The sequence below is a fragment of the Dama dama genome, chromosome 23 (genome assembly GCF_033118175.1).
Source record: "Dama dama isolate Ldn47 chromosome 23, ASM3311817v1, whole genome shotgun sequence".
Taxonomy (NCBI): domain Eukaryota; kingdom Metazoa; phylum Chordata; class Mammalia; order Artiodactyla; family Cervidae; genus Dama; species Dama dama.
In genome coordinates this window covers 43,834,079-43,854,470 of record NC_083703.1, presented here as the reverse complement: position 1 = coordinate 43,854,470, position 20,392 = coordinate 43,834,079, and the positions used below count along the sequence as shown (strand labels likewise).

At 42.9% G+C, this 20,392-nt stretch overlaps 1 protein-coding gene across 1 annotated transcript; it reads right to left on the bottom strand.

Annotated features, from left to right (window-relative positions):
- Positions 1-8,779: 8,779 nt before the first annotated feature.
- Positions 8,780-13,207, bottom strand: LOC133044803 (uncharacterized). Its single transcript, XM_061126552.1, has 6 exons — positions 12,918-13,207; positions 12,165-12,238; positions 11,953-12,081; positions 9,853-10,006; positions 9,098-9,171; positions 8,780-8,989 (listed from the first exon to the last, which is right to left on the bottom strand). The coding sequence occupies exons 1-6, from the start codon at positions 13,089-13,091 to the stop codon at positions 8,932-8,934; spliced, it is 663 nt and encodes a 220-aa protein (XP_060982535.1). The 5' UTR covers positions 13,092-13,207; the 3' UTR covers positions 8,780-8,931.
- Positions 13,208-20,392: the final 7,185 nt, after the last annotated feature.

The window sequence follows — 20,392 nt, the reverse complement described above, 5'->3', positions numbered from 1 at the left end:
ACCAGAATACAGACTCATAAGAAGAATGCTACATTAACTAGGGAATAGAACATACTAACATTCATAGTGTAGGGGTTCCAGAAACAGAAGAGATGGAGAAGGGAGCCGAAAATGTAGGTGTGATGAAATTATGGCTAATAATTCCTTTTTTTTTTTTTCCCAGTGTGTTTTGTCATACATTGATATGAATCAGCCATGGATTTACATGTATTCCCAATCCCAATCCCCCCTCCCACCTCCCGCTCCACCCGATTCCTCTGGGTCTTCCCAGTGCACCAGGCCAGAGCACTTGTCTCGTGCATCCCACCTGGGCTGGTGATCTGTTTCACCATAGATAGCATACATGCTGTTCTTTTGAAATATCCCACCCTCACATTCTCCCACAAAGTTCAAAAGTCTGTTCTGTATTTCTGTGTCTCTTTTTCTGTTCTGCATATAGGGTTATCGTTATCACCTTTCTAAATTCCATATACATGTGTCAGTATGCTGTAATGTTCTTTATCTTTCTGGCTTACTTCACTCTGTATAAGGGGCTCCAGCTTCATCCATCTCATTAGGACTGGTTCAAATGAATTCTTTTTAATGGCTGAGTAATATTCCATGGTGTATATGTACCACAGCTTCCTTGTCCATTCATCTGCTGATGGGCATCTAGGTTGCTTCCATGTCCTGATAAAGATAAAGAACATTACAGCATACTAACACATATATATGGAATTTAGAAAGATGGTAACGATAACCCTATATGCAAAACAGAAAAAGAGACACAGAAATACAGAACAGACTTTTGAACTCTCTGGGAGAAGGCGAGGGTGGGATGTTTCGAGAGGAATCGGGTGGAGAGGGAGGTGGGAGCAGGGATTGGGATGGGGAAGACATGTAAATCCATGGCTGATTCATATCAATGTATGACAAAACCCACTGAAATGTTGTGAAGTAATTAGCCTCCAACTAATAAGAAAATTAAAAATAAAATAAAATAAAAAACTCAATAGTCAAAAAAAAAAAGAATCAAAACTTCAAATGAAAATAAATTTCCACTTTTACATTTCCCATAGCAAAATTATTATGCTTTACAGACCTGACTGGTGAAATCCTGAACAGAAAACGGAAAAGAGACATTTTGGCAAAGTGCTTATTGGAAGTTAATTATTAATAGCCTTAGGATACTATGTACAGTGTGCAAAGGGACTTTGAGTGTTGATTCCTTGTAGCTAGTTATATAACTTTTAGGGTACTCTCATAATGTCACTGATACACATTTTACATAATTTACTAACTGCTCCACATCATTCATAAATGAAAAACCTATAAACAAATTAAAAGGCAACAAATTTGGAAAGAGTAACAGAAATTGTGATGCACTGATACACAAGAACATTGTGAAGACAAAATTTAACATGTACAGTGATGTCAGCAAAATGGTGAGGTGGGAGGACTGAACTCTCCCATAGAAAGACAAGAAAAGAAAGAGAAATTAGCTGAAAAACTTCATAGGAGTTCTGGAAAACAGTCAAACACAGATTGACAGCAACAAAGTTAAAAAGCAATTAGGGAAAATCCAGAACAGAGTGGAAGGAAATTTCGTCGTGTATTACTCACCTGTACCCTCCTCCTGCCTGGGGCAGTGCAGTCTTGATGAGCTCCCAGTTGCTTCCCTCAATCCAGAATGATAACAGAAAACCTTATGTGTGGTGTTTCAACCTACCTGAGGACTGTCTGGGAACTAGTGTCTGTTCCACTTAACTCTAAGGTTAAACTGAAGAGCGCCTGGAATGCCTATTGCAGCTGCAGCGGAACTATATATATATATATATATATATATATATATATAGAGAGAGAGAGAGAGAGAGAGAGAGAGAGAGAGAGAGAAAGAGAAAGAGAGAGAGAGCGCCAAAGACGAAGAACAAGGGTGCAGACATATACTAGATCATGTATTAAAAGGGCCCTGAATAGAATGGGAATGTGGCTTTGGGGGACACAGTGCATTCAAAAACAGCCATAAATTCACCAGAATCAGACAGTCAGTCTTGGCCAGGTAAGATGCTGACTCAAAAATGAACTGAGCCACCCATAGCTTTCCTGTTGAGCTGATGCCAGGACTAGAAGCATGATTAGCTAACTAGTGAAAGTCATGACAAGGAACAAATCTACCAAGAGTAAGATTTTCCCTGGTATTTCAAGTACCAAACTGAATGCACACACACACAAACACAGAAAGGAACACACACACACACAGAGGAACACACATCCAGGAACACACACACACAGGAACACACACACACAGGAACACATACAAGAACACAACACTCAAAGGGACACACACACAGGAACACACACACACAGGGACACACATGCAGGAACACACACACACACACAGGACACACACACACACAGGGACACACACACACACACAGGGACACACACACACACACAGGACACACACACACACAGGGACACACATACAGGAACACCCACGCATCTGGACGGGGCAGGGTGGCCATCACAGAGGGCCCCGAGGAGCAGGGTCTGAGGCTCTGATGGTGTGAAAGGGCTGCACCACATGCATGGCCACCTGCACCAGGGGCTACTCCTGCACACCTTCCTCCAGCTCTGCCACCCTCTGGGGCAAAGGTGCAGTGCAGGGGATGGGGGTGCATACTTACAAGGGGTGCACACTTACAACGAGTGGAACCAGTCTGGACCCAACCCTCAGAGTTCTGCTCCAGCGTCTTGGGACTCGCTTGGCCCAGTAGGGGGGGGACAGCCCCTGAGCACAGAAGCCTTTGCTCACACTGGGCTCTGGCTCTAGCCTGCCCTTCCCCCTCCCACCGAGGTGACAGTTGCCAACACAACCAGGGAAGGATTGACCTCTGACCTGCTCAGCACCAGCTCTGCCCCAAAGCCTTGTGCACACAGACTCCACAGGGACGGGTCCACACAAGGACAGCCCTGCAAAACCAGGACAGGTAACTTTTTCACCTAACTTAATAGAAAAGGAGGAATCTAAGCAAAATGAGAAGAGAGAGGAATTTGCATCAAAGGTAACAATAAGGAAAAAAAACTTGAAAAGATCAGATATTGTGATAGAGATTAATAATTTACCAAAATAATTTACCAGAATACAGACTCATAAGAAGAATGCTACATTAACTAGGGAATAGAACATACTAACATTCATAGTGTAGGGGTTCCAGAAACAGAAGAGATGGAGAAGGGAGCCGAAAATGTAGCTGTGATGAAATTATGGCTAATAATTCCTTTTTTTTTTTTTCCCAGTGTGTTTTGTCATACATTGATATGAATCAGCCATGGATTTACATGTATTCCCAATCCCGATCCCCCCTCCCACCTCCCTCTCCACCCGATTCCTCTGGGTCTTCCCAGTGCACCAGGCCAGAGCACTTGTCTCGTGCATCCCACCTGGGCTGGTGATCTGTTTCACCATAGATAGCATACATGCTGTTCTTTTGAAATATCCCACCCTCACATTCTCCCACAAAGTTCAAAAGTCTGTTCTGTATTTCTGTGTCTCTTTTTCTGTTCTGCATATAGGGTTATCGTTATCACCTTTCTAAATTCCATATACATGTGTCAGTATGCTGTAATGTTCTTTATCTTTCTGGCTTACTTCACTCTGTATAAGGGGCTCCAGCTTCATCCATCTCATTAGGACTGGTTCAAATGAATTCTTTTTAATGGCTGAGTAATATTCCATGGTGTATATGTACCACAGCTTCCTTGTCCATTCATCTGCTGATGGGCATCTAGGTTGCTTCCATGTCCTGATAAAGATAAAGAACATTACAGCATACTAACACATATATATGGAATTTAGAAAGATGGTAACGATAACCCTATATGCAAAACAGAAAAAGAGACACAGAAATACAGAACAGGCTTTTGAACTCTCTGGGAGAAGGCGAGGGTGGGATGTTTCGAGAAGAATCGGGTGGAGAGGGAGGTGGGAGCAGGGATTGGGATGGGGAAGACATGTAAATCCATGGCTGATTCATATCAATGTATGACAAAACCCACTGAAATGTTGTGAAGTAATTAGCCTCCAACTAATAAAAAAATTAAAAATAAAATAAAATAAAAAACTCAATAGTCAAAAAAAAAAAAGAATCAAAACTTCAAATGAAAATAAATTTCCACTTTTACATTTCCCATAGCAAAATTATTATGCTTTACAGACCTGACTGGTGAAATCCTGAACAGAAAACGGAAAAGAGACATTTTGGCAAAGTGCTTATTGGAAGTTAATTATTAATAGCCTTAGGATACTATGTACAGTGTGCAAAGGGACTTTGAGTGTTGATTCCTTGTAGCTAGTTATATAACTTTTAGGGTACTCTCATAATGTCACTGATACACATTTTACATAATTTACTAACTGCTCCACATCATTCATAAATGAAAAACCTATAAACAAATTAAAAGGCAACAAATTTGGAAAGAGTAACAGAAATTGTGATGCACTGATACACAAGAACATTGTGAAGACAAAATTTAACATGTACAGTGATGTCAGCAAAATGGTGAGGTGGGAGGACTGAACTCTCCCATAGAAAGACAAGAAAAGAAAGAGAAATTAGCTGAAAAACTTCATAGGAGTTCTGGAAAACAGTCAAACACAGATTGACAGCAACAAAGTTAAAAAGCAATTAGGAAAAATCCAGAACAGAGTGGAAGGAAATTTCGTCGTGTATTACTCACCTGTACCCGCCTCCTGCCTGGGGCAGTGCAGTCTTGATGAGCTCCCAGTTGCTTCCCTCAATCCAGAATGATAACAGAAAACCTTATGTGTGGTGTTTCAACCTACCTGAGGACTGTCTGGGAACTAGTGTCTGTTCCACTTAACTCTAAGGTTAAACTGAAGAGCGCCTGGAATGCCTATTGCAGCTGCAGGGGAACTATATATATATATATATAGAGAGAGAGAGAGAGAGAGAGAGAGAAAGAGAGAGAGAGAGAGAGCGCCAAAGACGAAGAACAAGGGTGCAGACATATACTAGATCATGTATTAAAAGGGCCCTGAATAGAATGGGAATGTGGCTTTGGGGGACACAGTGCATTCAAAAACAGCCATAAATTCACCAGAATCAGACAGTCAGTCTTGGCCAGGTAAGATGCTGACTCAAAAATGAACTGAGCCACCCATAGCTTTCCTGTTGAGCTGATGCCAGGACTAGAAGCATGATGAGCTAACTAGTGAAAGTCATGACAAGGAACAAATCTACCAAGAGTAAGATTTTCCCTGGTATTTCAAGTACCAAACTGAATGCACACACACACAAACACAGAAAGGAACACACACACACACAGAGGAACACACATCCAGGAACACACACACACAGGAACACACACACACAGGAACACATACAAGAACACAACACTCAAAGGGACACACACACAGGAACACACACACACAGGGACACACATGCAGGAACACACACACACACACAGGACACACACACACACAGGGACACACACACACACAGGGACACACACACACACACAGGACACACACACACACAGGGACACACATACAGGAACACACACAGGAACACCCACGCATCTGGACGGGGCAGGGTGGCCATCACAGAGGGCCCCGAGGAGCAGGGTCTGGGGCTCTGATGGTGTGAAAGGGCTGCACCACATGCATGGCCACCCGCACCAGGGGCTACTCCTGCACACCTTCCTCCAGCTCTGCCACCCTCTGGGGCAAAGGTGCAGTGCAGGGGATGGGGGTGCATACTTACAAGGGGTGCACACTTACAACGAGTGGAACCAGTCTGGACCCAACCCTCAGAGTTCTGCTCCAGCGTCTTGGGACTCGCTTGGCCCAGTAGGGGGGGGACAGCCCCTGAGCACAGAAGCCTTTGCTCACACTGGGCTCTGGCTCTAGCCTGCCCTTCCCCCTCCCACCGAGGTGACAGTTGCCAACACAACCAGGGAAGGATTGACCTCTGACCTGCTCAGCACCAGCTCTGTCCCAAAGCCTTGTGCACACAGACTCCACAGGGACGGGTCCACACAAGGACAGCCCTGCAAAACCAGGACAGGTAACTTTTTCACCTAACTTAATAGAAAAGGAGGAATCTAAGCAAAATGAGAAGAGAGAGGAATTTGCATCAAAGGTAACAATAAGGAAAAAAAACTTGAAAAGGTCAGATATTGTGATAGAGATTAATAATTTACCAAAATAATTTACCAGAATACAGACTCATAAGAAGAATGCTACATTAACTAGGGAATAGAACATACTAACATTCATAGTGTAGGGGTTCCAGAAACAGAAGAGATGGAGAAGGGAGCCGAAAATATAGGTGTGATGAAATTATGGCTAATAATTCCTTTTTTTTTTTTTCCCAGTGTGTTTTGTCATACATTGATATGAATCAGCCATGGATTTACATGTATTCCCAATCCCGATCCCCCCTCCCACCTCCCTCTCCACCCGATTCCTCTGGGTCTTCCCAGTGCACCAGGCCAGAGCACTTGTCTCGTGCATCCCACCTGGGCTGGTGATCTGTTTCACCATAGATAGCATACATGCTGTTCTTTTGAAATATCCCACCCTCACATTCTCCCACAAAGTTCAAAAGTCTGTTCTGTATTTCTGTGTCTCTTTTTCTGTTCTGCATATAGGGTTATCGTTATCACCTTTCTAAATTCCATATACATGTGTCAGTATGCTGTAATGTTCTTTATCTTTCTGGCTTACTTCACTCTGTATAAGGGGCTCCAGCTTCATCCATCTCATTAGGACTGGTTCAAATGAATTCTTTTTAATGGCTGAGTAATATTCCATGGTGTATATGTACCACAGCTTCCTTGTCCATTCATCTGCTGATGGGCATCTAGGTTGCTTCCATGTCCTGATAAAGATAAAGAACATTACAGCATACTAACACATATATATGGAATTTAGAAAGATGGTAACGATAACCCTATATGCAAAACAGAAAAAGAGACACAGAAATACAGAACAGGCTTTTGAACTCTCTGGGAGAAGGCGAGGGTGGGATGTTTCGAGAAGAATCGGGTGGAGAGGGAGGTGGGAGCAGGGATTGGGATGGGGAAGACATGTAAATCCATGGCTGATTCATATCAATGTATGACAAAACCCACTGAAATGTTGTGAAGTAATTAGCCTCCAACTAATAAAAAAATTAAAAATAAAATAAAATAAAAAACTCAATAGTCAAAAAAAAAAGAATCAAAACTTCAAATGAAAATAAATTTCCACTTTTACATTTCCCATAGCAAAATTATTATGCTTTACAGACCTGACTGGTGAAATCCTGAACAGAAAACGGAAAAGAGACATTTTGGCAAAGTGCTTATTGGAAGTTAATTATTAATAGCCTTAGGATACTATGTACAGTGTGCAAAGGGACTTTGAGTGTTGATTCCTTGTAGCTAGTTATATAACTTTTAGGGTACTCTCATAATGTCACTGATACACATTTTACATAATTTACTAACTGCTCCACATCATTCATAAATGAAAAACCTATAAACAAATTAAAAGGCAACAAATTTGGAAAGAGTAACAGAAATTGTGATGCACTGATACACAAGAACATTGTGAAGACAAAATTTAACATGTACAGTGATGTCAGCAAAATGGTGAGGTGGGAGGACTGAACTCTCCCATAGAAAGACAAGAAAAGAAAGAGAAATTAGCTGAAAAACTTCATAGGAGTTCTGGAAAACAGTCAAACACAGATTGACAGCAACAAAGTTAAAAAGCAATTAGGAAAAATCCAGAACAGAGTGGAAGGAAATTTCGTCGTGTATTACTCACCTGTACCCGCCTCCTGCCTGGGGCAGTGCAGTCTTGATGAGCTCCCAGTTGCTTCCCTCAATCCAGAATGATAACAGAAAACCTTATGTGTGGTGTTTCAACCTACCTGAGGACTGTCTGGGAACTAGTGTCTGTTCCACTTAACTCTAAGGTTAAACTGAAGAGCGCCTGGAATGCCTATTGCAGCTGCAGGGGAACTATTATATATATATATATATATATATATATATATAGAGAGAGAGAGAGAGAGAGAGAGAGAGAGAGAGAGAGAGAAAGAGAGAGAGAGAGAGAGCGCCAAAGACGAAGAACAAGGGTGCAGACATATACTAGATCATGTATTAAAAGGGCCCTGAATAGAATGGGAATGTGGCTTTGGGGGACACAGTGCATTCAAAAACAGCCATAAATTCACCAGAATCAGACAGTCAGTCTTGGCCAGGTAAGATGCTGACTCAAAAATGAACTGAGCCACCCATAGCTTTCCTGTTGAGCTGATGCCAGGACTAGAAGCATGATGAGCTAACTAGTGAAAGTCATGACAAGGAACAAATCTACCAAGAGTAAGATTTTCCCTGGTATTTCAAGTACCAAACTGAATGCACACACACACAAACACAGAAAGGAACACACACACACACAGAGGAACACACATCCAGGAACACACACACACAGGAACACACACACACAGGAACACATACAAGAACACAACACTCAAAGGGACACACACACAGGAACACACACACACAGGGACACACATGCAGGAACACACACACACACACAGGACACACACACACACAGGGACACACACAGGAACACACACACACACAGGACACACACACACACAGGGACACACATACAGGAACACACACAGGAACACCCACGCATCTGGACGGGGCAGGGTGGCCATCACAGAGGGTCCCGAGGAGCAGGGTCTGGGGCTCTGATGGTGTGAAAGGGCTGCACCACATGCATGGCCACCCGCACCAGGGGCTACTCCTGCACACCTTCCTCCAGCTCTGCCACCCTCTGGGGCAAAGGTGCAGTGCAGGGGATGGGGGTGCATACTTACAAGGGGTGCACACTTACAACGAGTGGAACCAGTCTGGACCCAACCCTCAGAGTTCTGCTCCAGCGTCTTGGGACTCGCTTGGCCCAGTAGGGGGGGGACAGCCCCTGAGCACAGAAGCCTTTGCTCACACTGGGCTCTGGCTCTAGCCTGCCCTTCCCCCTCCCACCGAGGTGACAGTTGCCAACACAACCAGGGAAGGATTGACCTCTGACCTGCTCAGCACCAGCTCTGCCCCAAAGCCTTGTGCACACAGACTCCACAGGGACGGGTCCACACAAGGACAGCCCTGCAAAACCAGGACAGGTAACTTTTTCACCTAACTTAATAGAAAAGGAGGAATCTAAGCAAAATGAGAAGAGAGAGGAATTTGCATCAAAGGTAACAATAAGGGAAAAAAACTTGAAAAGGTCAGATATTGTGATAGAGATTAACAATTTACCAAAATAATTTACCAGAATACAGACTCATAAGAAGAATGCTACATTAACTAGGGCATAGAACATACTAACATTCATAGTGTAGGGGTTCCAGAAACAGAAGAGATGGAGAAGGGAGCCGAAAATGTAGCTGTGATGAAATTATGGCTAATAATTCCTTTTTTTTTTTTTTTCCCAGTGTGTTTTGTCATACATTGATATGAATCAGCCATGGATTTACATGTATTCCCAATCCCGATCCCCCCTCCCACCTCCCTCTCCACCCGATTCCTCTGGGTCTTCCCAGTGCACCAGGCCGGAGCACTTGTCTCGTGCATTCCACCTGGGCTGGTGATCTGTTTCACCATAGATAGCATACATGCTGTTCTTTTGAAATATCCCACCCTCACATTCTCCCACAAAGTTCAAAAGTCTGTTCTGTATTTCTGTGTCTCTTTTTCTGTTCTGCATATAGGGTTATCATTATAACCTTTCTAAATTCCATATACATGTGTCAGTATGCTGTAATGTTCTTTATCATTCTGGCTTACTTCACTCTGTATAAGGGGCTCCCGCTTCATCCATCTCATTAGGACTGGTTCAAATGAATTCTTTTTAATGGCTGAGTAATATTCCATGGTGTATATGTACCACAGCTTCCTTGTCCATTCATCTGCTGATGGGCATCTAGGTTGCTTCCATGTCCTGATAAAGATAAAGAACATTACAGCATACTAACACATATATATGGAATTTAGAAAGATGGTAACGATAACCCTATATGCAAAACAGAAAAAGAGACACAGAAATACAGAACAGACTTTTGAACTCTCTGGGAGAAGGTGAGGGTGGGATGTTTTGAGAGGAATCGGGTGGAGAGGGAGGTGGGAGCAGGGATTGGGATGGGGAAGACATGTAAATCCATGGCTGATTCATATCAATGTATGACAAAACCCACTGAAATGTTGTGAAGTAATTAGCCTCCAACTAATAAAAAAATTAAAAATAAAATAAAATAAAAAACTCAATAGTCAAAAAAAAAAAAGAATCAAAACTTCAAATGAAAATAAATTTCCACTTTTACATTTCCCATAGCAAAATTATTATGCTTTACAGACCTGACTGGTGAAATCCTGAACAGAAAACGGAAAAGAGACATTTTGGCAAAGTGCTTATTGGAAGTTAATTATTAATAGCCTTAGGATGCTATGTACAGTGTGCAAAGGGACTTTGAGTGTTGATTCCTTGTAGCTAGTTATATAACTTTTAGGGTACTCTCATAATGTCACTGATACACATTTTACATAATTTACTAACTGCTCCACATCATTCATAAATGAAAAACCTATAAACAAATTAAAAGGCAACAAATTTGGAAAGAGTAACAGAAATTGTGATGCACTGATACACAAGAACATTGTGAAGACAAAATTTAACATGTACAGTGATGTCAGCAAAATGGTGAGGTGGGAGGACTGAACTCTCCCATAGAAAGACAAGAAAAGAAAGAGAAATTAGCTGAAAAACTTCATAGGAGTTCTGGAAAACAGTCAAACACAGATTGACAGCAACAAAGTTAAAAAGCAATTAGGAAAAATCCAGAACAGAGTGGAAGGAAATTTCGTCGTGTATTACTCACCTGTACCCGCCTCCTGCCTGGGGCAGTGCAGTCTTGATGAGCTCCCAGTTGCTTCCCTCAATCCAGAATGATAACAGAAAACCTTATGTGTGGTGTTTCAACCTACCTGAGGACTGTCTGGGAACTAGTGTCTGTTCCACTTAACTCTAAGGTTAAACTGAAGAGCGCCTGGAATGCCTATTGCAGCTGCAGGGGAACTATATATATATATATATATATATATAGAGAGAGAGAGAGAGAGAGAGCCAAAGACGAAGAACAAGGGTGCAGACATATACTAGATCATGTATTAAAAGGGCCCTGAATAGAATGGGAATGTGGCTTTGGGGGACACAGTGCATTCAAAAACAGCCATAAATTCACCAGAATCAGACAGTCAGTCTTGGCCAGGTAAGATGCTGACTCAAAAATGAACTGAGCCACCCATAGCTTTCCTGTTGAGCTGATGCCAGGACTAGAAGCATGATGAGCTAACTAGTGAAAGTCATGACAAGGAACAAATCTACCAAGAGTAAGATTTTCCCTGGTATTTCAAGTACCAAACTGAATGCACACACACACAAACACAGAAAGGAACACACACACACAGAGGAACACACATCCAGGAACACACACACACAGGAACACACACACACAGGAACACATACAAGAACACAACACTCAAAGGGACACACACACAGGAACACACACACACAGGGACACACATGCAGGAACACACACACACACACAGGACACACACACACACAGGGACACACACAGCCACACAGGACACACACACACACAGGGACACACACACACACAGGGACACACACAGGAACACCCACGCATCTGGACGGGGCAGGGTGGCCATCACAGAGGGCCCCAAGGAGCAGGGTCTGGGGCTCTGATGGTGTGAAAGGGCTGCACCACATGCATGGCCACCTGCACCAGGGGCTACTCCTGCACACCTTCCTCCAGCTCTGCCACCCTCTGGGGCAAAGGTGCAGTGCAGGGGATGGGGGTGCATACTTACAAGGGGTGCACACTTACAACGAGTGGAACCAGTCTGGACCCAACCCTCAGAGTTCTGCTCCAGCGTCTTGGGACTCGCTTGGCCCAGTAGGGGGGGGACAGCCCCTGAGCACAGAAGCCTTTGCTCACACTGGGCTCTGGCTCTAGCCTGCCCTTCCCCCTCCCACCGAGGTGACAGTTGCCAACACAACCAGGGAAGGATTGACCTCTGACCTGCTCAGCACCAGCTCTGCCCCAAAGCCTTGTGCACACAGACTCCACAGGGACGGGTCCACACAAGGACAGCCCTGCAAAACCAGGACAGGTAACTTTTTCACCTAACTTAATAGAAAAGGAGGAATCTAAGCAAAATGAGAAGAGAGAGGAATTTGCATCAAAGGTAACAATAAGGAAAAAAAACTTGAAAAGGTCAGATATTGTGATAGAGATTAATAATTTACCAAAATAATTTACCAGAATACAGACTCATAAGAAGAATGCTACATTAACTAGGGCATAGAACATACTAACATTCATAGTGTAGGGGTTCCAGAAACAGAAGAGATGGAGAAGGGAGCCGAAAATGTAGGTGTGATGAAATTATGGCTAATAATTCCTTTTTTTTTTTTTCCCAGTGTGTTTTGTCATACATTGATATGAATCAGCCATGGATTTACATGTATTCCCAATCCCGATCCCCCCTCCCACCTCCCTCTCCACCCGATTCCTCTGGGTCTTCCCAGTGCACCAGGCCAGAGCACTTGTCTCGTGCATCCCACCTGGGCTGGTGATCTGTTTCACCATAGATAGCATACATGCTGTTCTTTTGAAATATCCCACCCTCACATTCTCCCACAAAGTTCAAAAGTCTGTTCTGTATTTCTGTGTCTCTTTTTCTGTTCTGCATATAGGGTTATCGTTATCACCTTTCTAAATTCCATATACATGTGTCAGTATGCTGTAATGTTCTTTATCTTTCTGGCTTACTTCACTCTGTATAAGGGGCTCCAGCTTCATCCATCTCATTAGGACTGGTTCAAATGAATTCTTTTTAATGGCTGAGTAATATTCCATGGTGTATATGTACCACAGCTTCCTTGTCCATTCATCTGCTGATGGGCATCTAGGTTGCTTCCATGTCCTGATAAAGATAAAGAACATTACAGCATACTAACACATATATATGGAATTTAGAAAGATGGTAACGATAACCCTATATGCAAAACAGAAAAAGAGACACAGAAATACAGAACAGACTTTTGAACTCTCTGGGAGAAGGCGAGGGTGGGATGTTTTGAGAGGAATCGGGTGGAGAGGGAGGTGGGAGCAGGGATTGGGATGGGGAAGACATGTAAATCCATGGCTGATTCATATCAATGTATGACAAAACCCACTGAAATGTTGTGAAGTAATTAGCCTCCAACTAATAAAAAAATTAAAAATAAAATAAAATAAAAAACTCAATAGTCAAAAAAAAAAAGAATCAAAACTTCAAATGAAAATAAATTTCCACTTTTACATTTCCCATAGCAAAATTATTATGCTTTACAGACCTGACTGGTGAAATCCTGAACAGAAAACGGAAAAGAGACATTTTGGCAAAGTGCTTATTGGAAGTTAATTATTAATAGCCTTAGGATACTATGTACAGTGTGCAAAGGGACTTTGAGTGTTGATTCCTTGTAGCTAGTTATATAACTTTTAGGGTACTCTCATAATGTCACTGATACACATTTTACATAATTTACTAACTGCTCCACATCATTCATAAATGAAAAACCTATAAACAAATTAAAAGGCAACAAATTTGGAAAGAGTAACAGAAATTGTGATGCACTGATACACAAGAACATTGTGAAGACAAAATTTAACATGTACAGTGATGTCAGCAAAATGGTGAGGTGGGAGGACTGAACTCTCCCATAGAAAGACAGGAAAAGAAAGAGAAATTAGCTGAAAAACTTCATAGGAGTTCTGGAAAACAGTCAAACACAGATTGACAGCAACAAAGTTAAAAAGCAATTAGGAAAAATCCAGAACAGAGTGGAAGGAAATTTCGTCGTGTATTACTCACCTGTACCCGCCTCCTGCCTGGGGCAGTGCAGTCTTGATGAGCTCCCAGTTGCTTCCCTCAATCCAGAATGATAACAGAAAACCTTATGTGTGGTGTTTCAACCTACCTGAGGACTGTCTGGGAACTAGTGTCTGTTCCACTTAACTCTAAGGTTAAACTGAAGAGCGCCTGGAATGCCTATTGCAGCTGCAGGGGAACTATATATATATATATATATATATATATATATATATATATAGAGAGAGAGAGAGAGAGAGAGAGAGAGAGAGAGAGAGAAAGAGAGAGAGAGAGAGAGCGCCAAAGACGAAGAACAAGGGTGCAGACATATACTAGATCATGTATTAAAAGGGCCCTGAATAGAATGGGAATGTGGCTTTGGGGGACACAGTGCATTCAAAAACAGCCATAAATTCACCAGAATCAGACAGTCAGTCTTGGCCAGGTAAGATGCTGACTCAAAAATGAACTGAGCCACCCATAGCTTTCCTGTTGAGCTGATGCCAGGACTAGAAGCATGATGAGCTAACTAGTGAAAGTCATGACAAGGAACAAATCTACCAAGAGTAAGATTTTCCCTGGTATTTCAAGTACCAAACTGAATGCACACACACACAAACACAGAAAGGAACACACACACACCGAGGATCACACATCCAGGAACACACACACAGGAACACACACACACAGGAACACATACAAGAACACAACACTCAAAGGGACACACACACAGGAACACACACACACAGGGACACACATGCAGAAACACACACACACACACAGGACACACACACACACAGGGACACACACACACACACAGGAACACACACACACACAGGACACACACACACACAGGGACACACATACAGGAACACACACAGGAACACCCACGCATCTGGACGGGGCAGGGTGGCCATCACAGAGGGCCCCGAGGAGCAGGGTCTGGGGCTCTGATGGTGTGAAAGGGCTGCACCACATGCATGGCCACCTGCACCAGGGGCTACTCCTGCACACCTTCCTCCAGCTCTGCCACCCTCTGGGGCAAAGGTGCAGTGCAGGGGATGGGGGTGCATACTTACAAGGGGTGCACACTTACAACGAGTGGAACCAGTCTGGACCCAACCCTCAGAGTTCTGCTCCAGCGTCTTGGGACTCGCTTGGCCCAGTAGGGGGGGGACAGCCCCTGAGCACAGAAGCCTTTGCTCACACTGGGCTCTGGCTCTAGCCTGCCCTTCCCCCTCCCACCGAGGTGACAGTTGCCAACACAACCAGGGAAGGATTGACCTCTGACCTGCTCAGCACCAGCTCTGCCCCAAAGCCTTGTGCACACAGACTCCACAGGGACGGGTCCACACAAGGACAGCCCTGCAAAACCAGGACAGGTAACTTTTTCACCTAACTTAATAGAAAAGGAGGAATCTAAGCAAAATGAGAAGAGAGAGGAATTTGCATCAAAGATAGGTGAAGATAGGAGCAATAAATAAAAGATTCTAAGATGCTACAGTCTGTCTCTGAATATCTTTGTAAAGTCTACGAGATGAAGATGTAAGAGTTCTCTTGTTCAGTTTCTCAGTTGAGCCCAACTCTTTGCCACCCAATAGATTGCAACACACCAGGTTTCTCTGTCCTTCACTATCTCCCAGAGTTTGCTCAACTCATGTCCATTGAATCAGTGATGCCATCCAACCATCTCATCCTCTGTCCTCCCCTTCTCCTCTTGCCCTCAATCTTTCCCAGCATCGGGGTCTTTTCCAATGAGTTGGTTCTTCACATCAGGTGGCCAAAATATTGGCATTTCAGCTTCAGCATCAGTCCTTCTAATAAATATTCAGGGTTGATTTGCCCAGGATTGACTGGTTTGATCTCCTGGCTGTCCAAGGGACTCTCAAGAGTCTTCTCCAGCACCACAGTTTGAAAGCATCAGTTCTTCAGAGCTCAGCCTTCTTTTCAGCCCAACTCTCACATTCATAATGACTAGTGGAAATGCCATAGCTTTGACTCTACAGATCTTTGTCAGCAAAGTGATGGCTCTACTTTTAAACAAGTTATCTAATTTGTCATAGTTTTTCTTTCAAGCAGCAAGCGTCTTAATTTAATGGCTACAGTCACCACCTGCAGTGATTTTGAAGGCCAAGAAAATAAACTCTGTCACTGTTTCCATTTTTTCCCCCATCTATTTGCTGTTAACAGATGGAACCAGATGCCATGATCTATCTTAATTTTTCAAATATTGAGATTTAAGCCAGTTATTTCTCTCTCCACTTTCACCTCCATCAAGAGACTCTTTAGTTCCTGTTTGCTTTCTGCCATTAAAAGAAAGAAAGAAGGTGAAGATGCTCAATCGTGTCCAACACTTTGCAACCCCATATACTGTAGCATACCGTGCTCCTCCGTCCATGGGATTTTCCAGGCAAGAGTACTGGAGTGGGTTGCCATTTTCTTCTCCAGAGGATCTTCCCAACCCAGGGATCAAACCTGGGTGTCCCACATTGTAGGCAGATGCTTTACCATCTGAGCCACCATGGAAGCCTTTTCTGTCATTAAGGTGACATCATCTGTGTATCTGAGGTTACTGATATTTCTCCCAGCAATCTTCAACCCACCTTGGCACCTTCATCCAACTTGTCATTCCACATATGTACTCTGCATATAAATTAAATAAGCAGGGTGAAAATATACAGCTTTGATGTAGCCCTCACCCAATTTGGAACCAGTCCATTGTTTCATATCCAGTTCTAACTGTTGCTTCTTGGCCTGCATACAGGTTTCTCAGGAGCCAGGTAAGGTGGTCTGGTATTTCCATCTGTATAAGAATTTTCCACAGTTTGTTGTGATCCACACAGTCAGGGCTTTAGCATAGTCAATGCAACAGAAGTAAATGTTTTTTCTGGAATTCTCTTGCTTTTTCTATGATCCAATGGATGTCGGCAGTTTGATCTCTGGTTCCTCTGCCTTTTCTAAATCCAGCTTGTACATCTGGAAGGTCTCAGTTAACATACCACTGAAGCCTAGCATCAAGGATTTTCAGCATTACCTTGCTACTACGTGAAATGAGTGCAATTGTGCAGTAGTTTGAACGTTCTTTGGCATTGCCCTTCTTTGGGATTGGAATGAAAACTCACCTCTTCCAGTCCTGAGGCCACTGCTGAGTTTTCCAAATTTGCTTGGCTATTGAGTGCAGCACTTCCACAGCATTATCTTTTAGGATTTGGAATAACTCAGCTGGAATTCCATCACCTCCACTAGTTTCATCCACTAGTGATTCTTTCTAAGGCCCATTTGACTTTGCATTCCATGATGTCTGGCTCTATGTGACTGATCACACCTTTATGGTTTTCCTGGTCATTAAGACCTTTTTTATATATAATTCTTCTTTGTATTCTTGCCACCTGTTCCTAATCTCTTCTGCTTATCTTAGGTCCATAATATTTCTGTCCTTTATTGTCCTCATCTTTGCATGAAATGTTCCTCTAGTATCTCTAATTTTCTTGAAGTAATCTCTAGTGTTTCTCATTATATTGTTTTCCTCTATTTCTTTGCACTGATCACTTAAGACTTCCTTAACTCTCCTAGCTCTTCCTTGGAACTCTGCATTCAGATGGGTGAATCTTTCCCTTCCTCCTTTGCCTTTTGTGTTTCCTCTTTTCTCAGCTATTTGTAAGGTCTCCTCAGACAACCATTTTGCCTTGTTGCATTTCTTTTCTTGGTAGTGGTTTGGTCACCTCCTCCTGTACAATGTTGCAAATCTCCACCCATAGTTCTTCAGGCACTCTGTCTATCATATCTAATCCCTTGAATCTTTTTGTCACTTCCACTGTATAATCATAAGCAGTTTCATTTAGGTCATACCAGAATGGTGTAGTGGTTTTCCCTTCTACTGGAGGGAGCACAGTCCCACTTTTACCAAAAGGGTATTTGTGGGGACAGTTGCTCTTCATGTCAAAGCCAATAATCAGGTCAGGTTGGTGAAAACAGAAGTTTGTTTGATTTCAGATTCCGGAAACTAGGCTGTTGGGGTGACAGACATCAATCCAAAACCCAACCCCCCCTCCACTTCAACCAGTGGGGCAAGAGCCCTATAGACAGAAGTAACAGGGGTGCTATATGCAGAAACAGCACAGTCAGCTCTGACAGTCATCTTCAGATTGGTCATCAGTGGTCTGACCCATGTTATCTTGATTGTTTTATGTACATTAGCCTAAAGTTCCAAGACCCATTTGTTTGTATTTCTTGAGGCCAGTACTCAGAACTGTGGCAGCTTTTGTCAGATATATTCTGGCCATCATTTGGTTAACTTCTCCACCTGGTGTTCTAGTATCTATAAGGCAGCTCACAGGATATGGTTCAGAATATTACCTATAGCCCTTGAGAAAGAGCTGAAGGTCCTTGATTATTCTTAATGACCTCACACTTATTATTTAGTCTCCTCTGACCCTTTTCCTTTGTGTCTACATTTCTCAATTCTCTGATTAAACTTGTTCTTTGAAGTTTTACAAAAAGAGCAGGGGAAGGACATGGTACAGGGGCAAGGAACAAAGGACTCTGCTTCATTTCACCACCCATCAGCAAAAAATTTGGTTAAAGATTGACCAAGCATTGCCTTGCCCACCAAAGAAATACTTTCCCCACAGTCAGTCCCTCCCATCAGGAAACTGGCACAAGCCTCTTATCCTCATCCATCAGAGGGCACAATGAAGAAGCATGAATTTCAATTCTATGGCCTCCAGAATGAAAACTACAATCACAGAAAACTAAATAATATGATCATATGGATCACACTTTGTGTAACTCATGAAACTATCAGTCATGCCATGCAGGCCACCCAAGATGGACAAGTCATGTTGGAGAGATTTGATGATGGAGAAGGAATGGTCAGTCACTTCAACATTCCTGCCTTGAGAACCCCATGAACAGTATGAAAAGCCAAAGGTATATCATACTGAAGGATGAGACCCCTGGGTTGGTAGGTGTCCAATGTGCTACTAGAAAAGAGTGGAGAAATAGCTCTAAAAAGAATGAAGAGGCAGAGCCAAAGCAGAAACAACACCCAATTGTGGATGTGCTAGTGGTGGAAGTAAAATCTGATGCTGTAAAGAACAATATTGCATAGGAACCTGGAATGTTAGGTCTCTGAAACCAAGTAAATTGGATGTGGTCAAACAGGAGATGGCAAGAGTAAACATGGATATTTTAGAAATCAGTGCACTAAAATGGATGGGAATGACTGAAGTTAATTCAGATGACCATTATATCTCCTGTGGGCAAGAATCCCTTAGAAGAAAGGGAGTAGCCCTCATAGTCAACAAAAGAGTCTGAAATGCAGTATGCTTGAGTGCAGTCTCAAAGATGACAGAATGATCTCAGTTCACTTCCATGGCAAACCATTCAACATACCATATTTCAAGTCCATGTCCCAAGCACAAAGGCCAGAGAAGCTGAAGTTGACTGGTTCTCTGAAGGCCTAAGAGACCTTCAAAATCTAACACCAAAAAAAGATGTCCTTTACATGAGGGGACTGGAATAAAAAAGTAGAAATCAAGAGATACCTGAACTAACAAGCAAGTTTAGCCTTCGAGTACAAATGAAACAGGGCAAAGGCTAACAGAATTTTGCCAAGAGAATGCTCTGCTTTTAGCAAACACCCTCTTCCAACAACCCAAGACCTGATCTCTAGGAGTTGGAAAAGACAACAAAATGGATTTACCACTACAACCTCCAGAAAAGAATACAGGCCTCCTGCCACTTTAATTAGCCCATTTAACTGGATTTTTTAATTTCTGACCTCAGAATATGTAAACTAATACATTCGTGTTGTTTCAAGGCACAAATTGTTTGGTCATTTGGTGTAGCAGCAGCAGTAACTAATACAGACATGGTTCGAATCAGCCCATCTCCGTCTGTGGCATCATAGGTTTTCCTCTCTCTGCTGGACTGTTCCTCTGACCTCAGAGGCTGGCAGTCCTCTGCAGGGTACCCAGTGTACTTGTCCATTAATTCCACTTTCTTCTTCAGCAACTGCCCAATTCCGTGGTCCTCATTACAGCAAAGTCTTTGAAAACTGTGTCTACTCTGTTTCTCGCTGATCTCTTAACACCACTTCTTGAACCCACTCTACTCAGGTTTTGCCTTCACCACTCTTATCAAAGTTGCACTTGACTTTGCCAAGGTTAACTGCCCAATCCAATGGTCAGTTTCAGTCTTCTCTTACTTGTCCCCTTGCAAGAATTGGATTCTTTTCTCCTCCAATCTTTTACTTCATGTGCTTTCTAAGAACAGTCCCTCCTACCTCACTATCCTCTTCTTCTCTGCCTCTGCTGCTGGTTCCTCCACATTTTTTTTTTTTTAAGAAAAAACTAACTTCTCAATGCTGGGTTCTCATGAAGCTTGATGT

Bases quoted from the DNA above. Each gene is read 5' to 3' on its own strand.
- LOC133044803 (XM_061126552.1), bottom strand. From the start codon at position 13,091: ATGTTCTTTATCTTTATCAGGACATGGAAGCAACCTAGATGCCCATCA. The intron at 9,172-9,852 runs GTAAGCCAGAAT...CTGGTTTTGCAG, and splicing joins AGCCCCTTATACAGAGTGAA to GGCTGTCCTTGTGTGGACCC. The intron at 8,990-9,097 runs GTCAGAGGTCAA...TTCTGTGCTCAG, and splicing joins GCAGAGCTGGTGCTGAGCAG to GGGCTGTCCCCCCCCTACTG.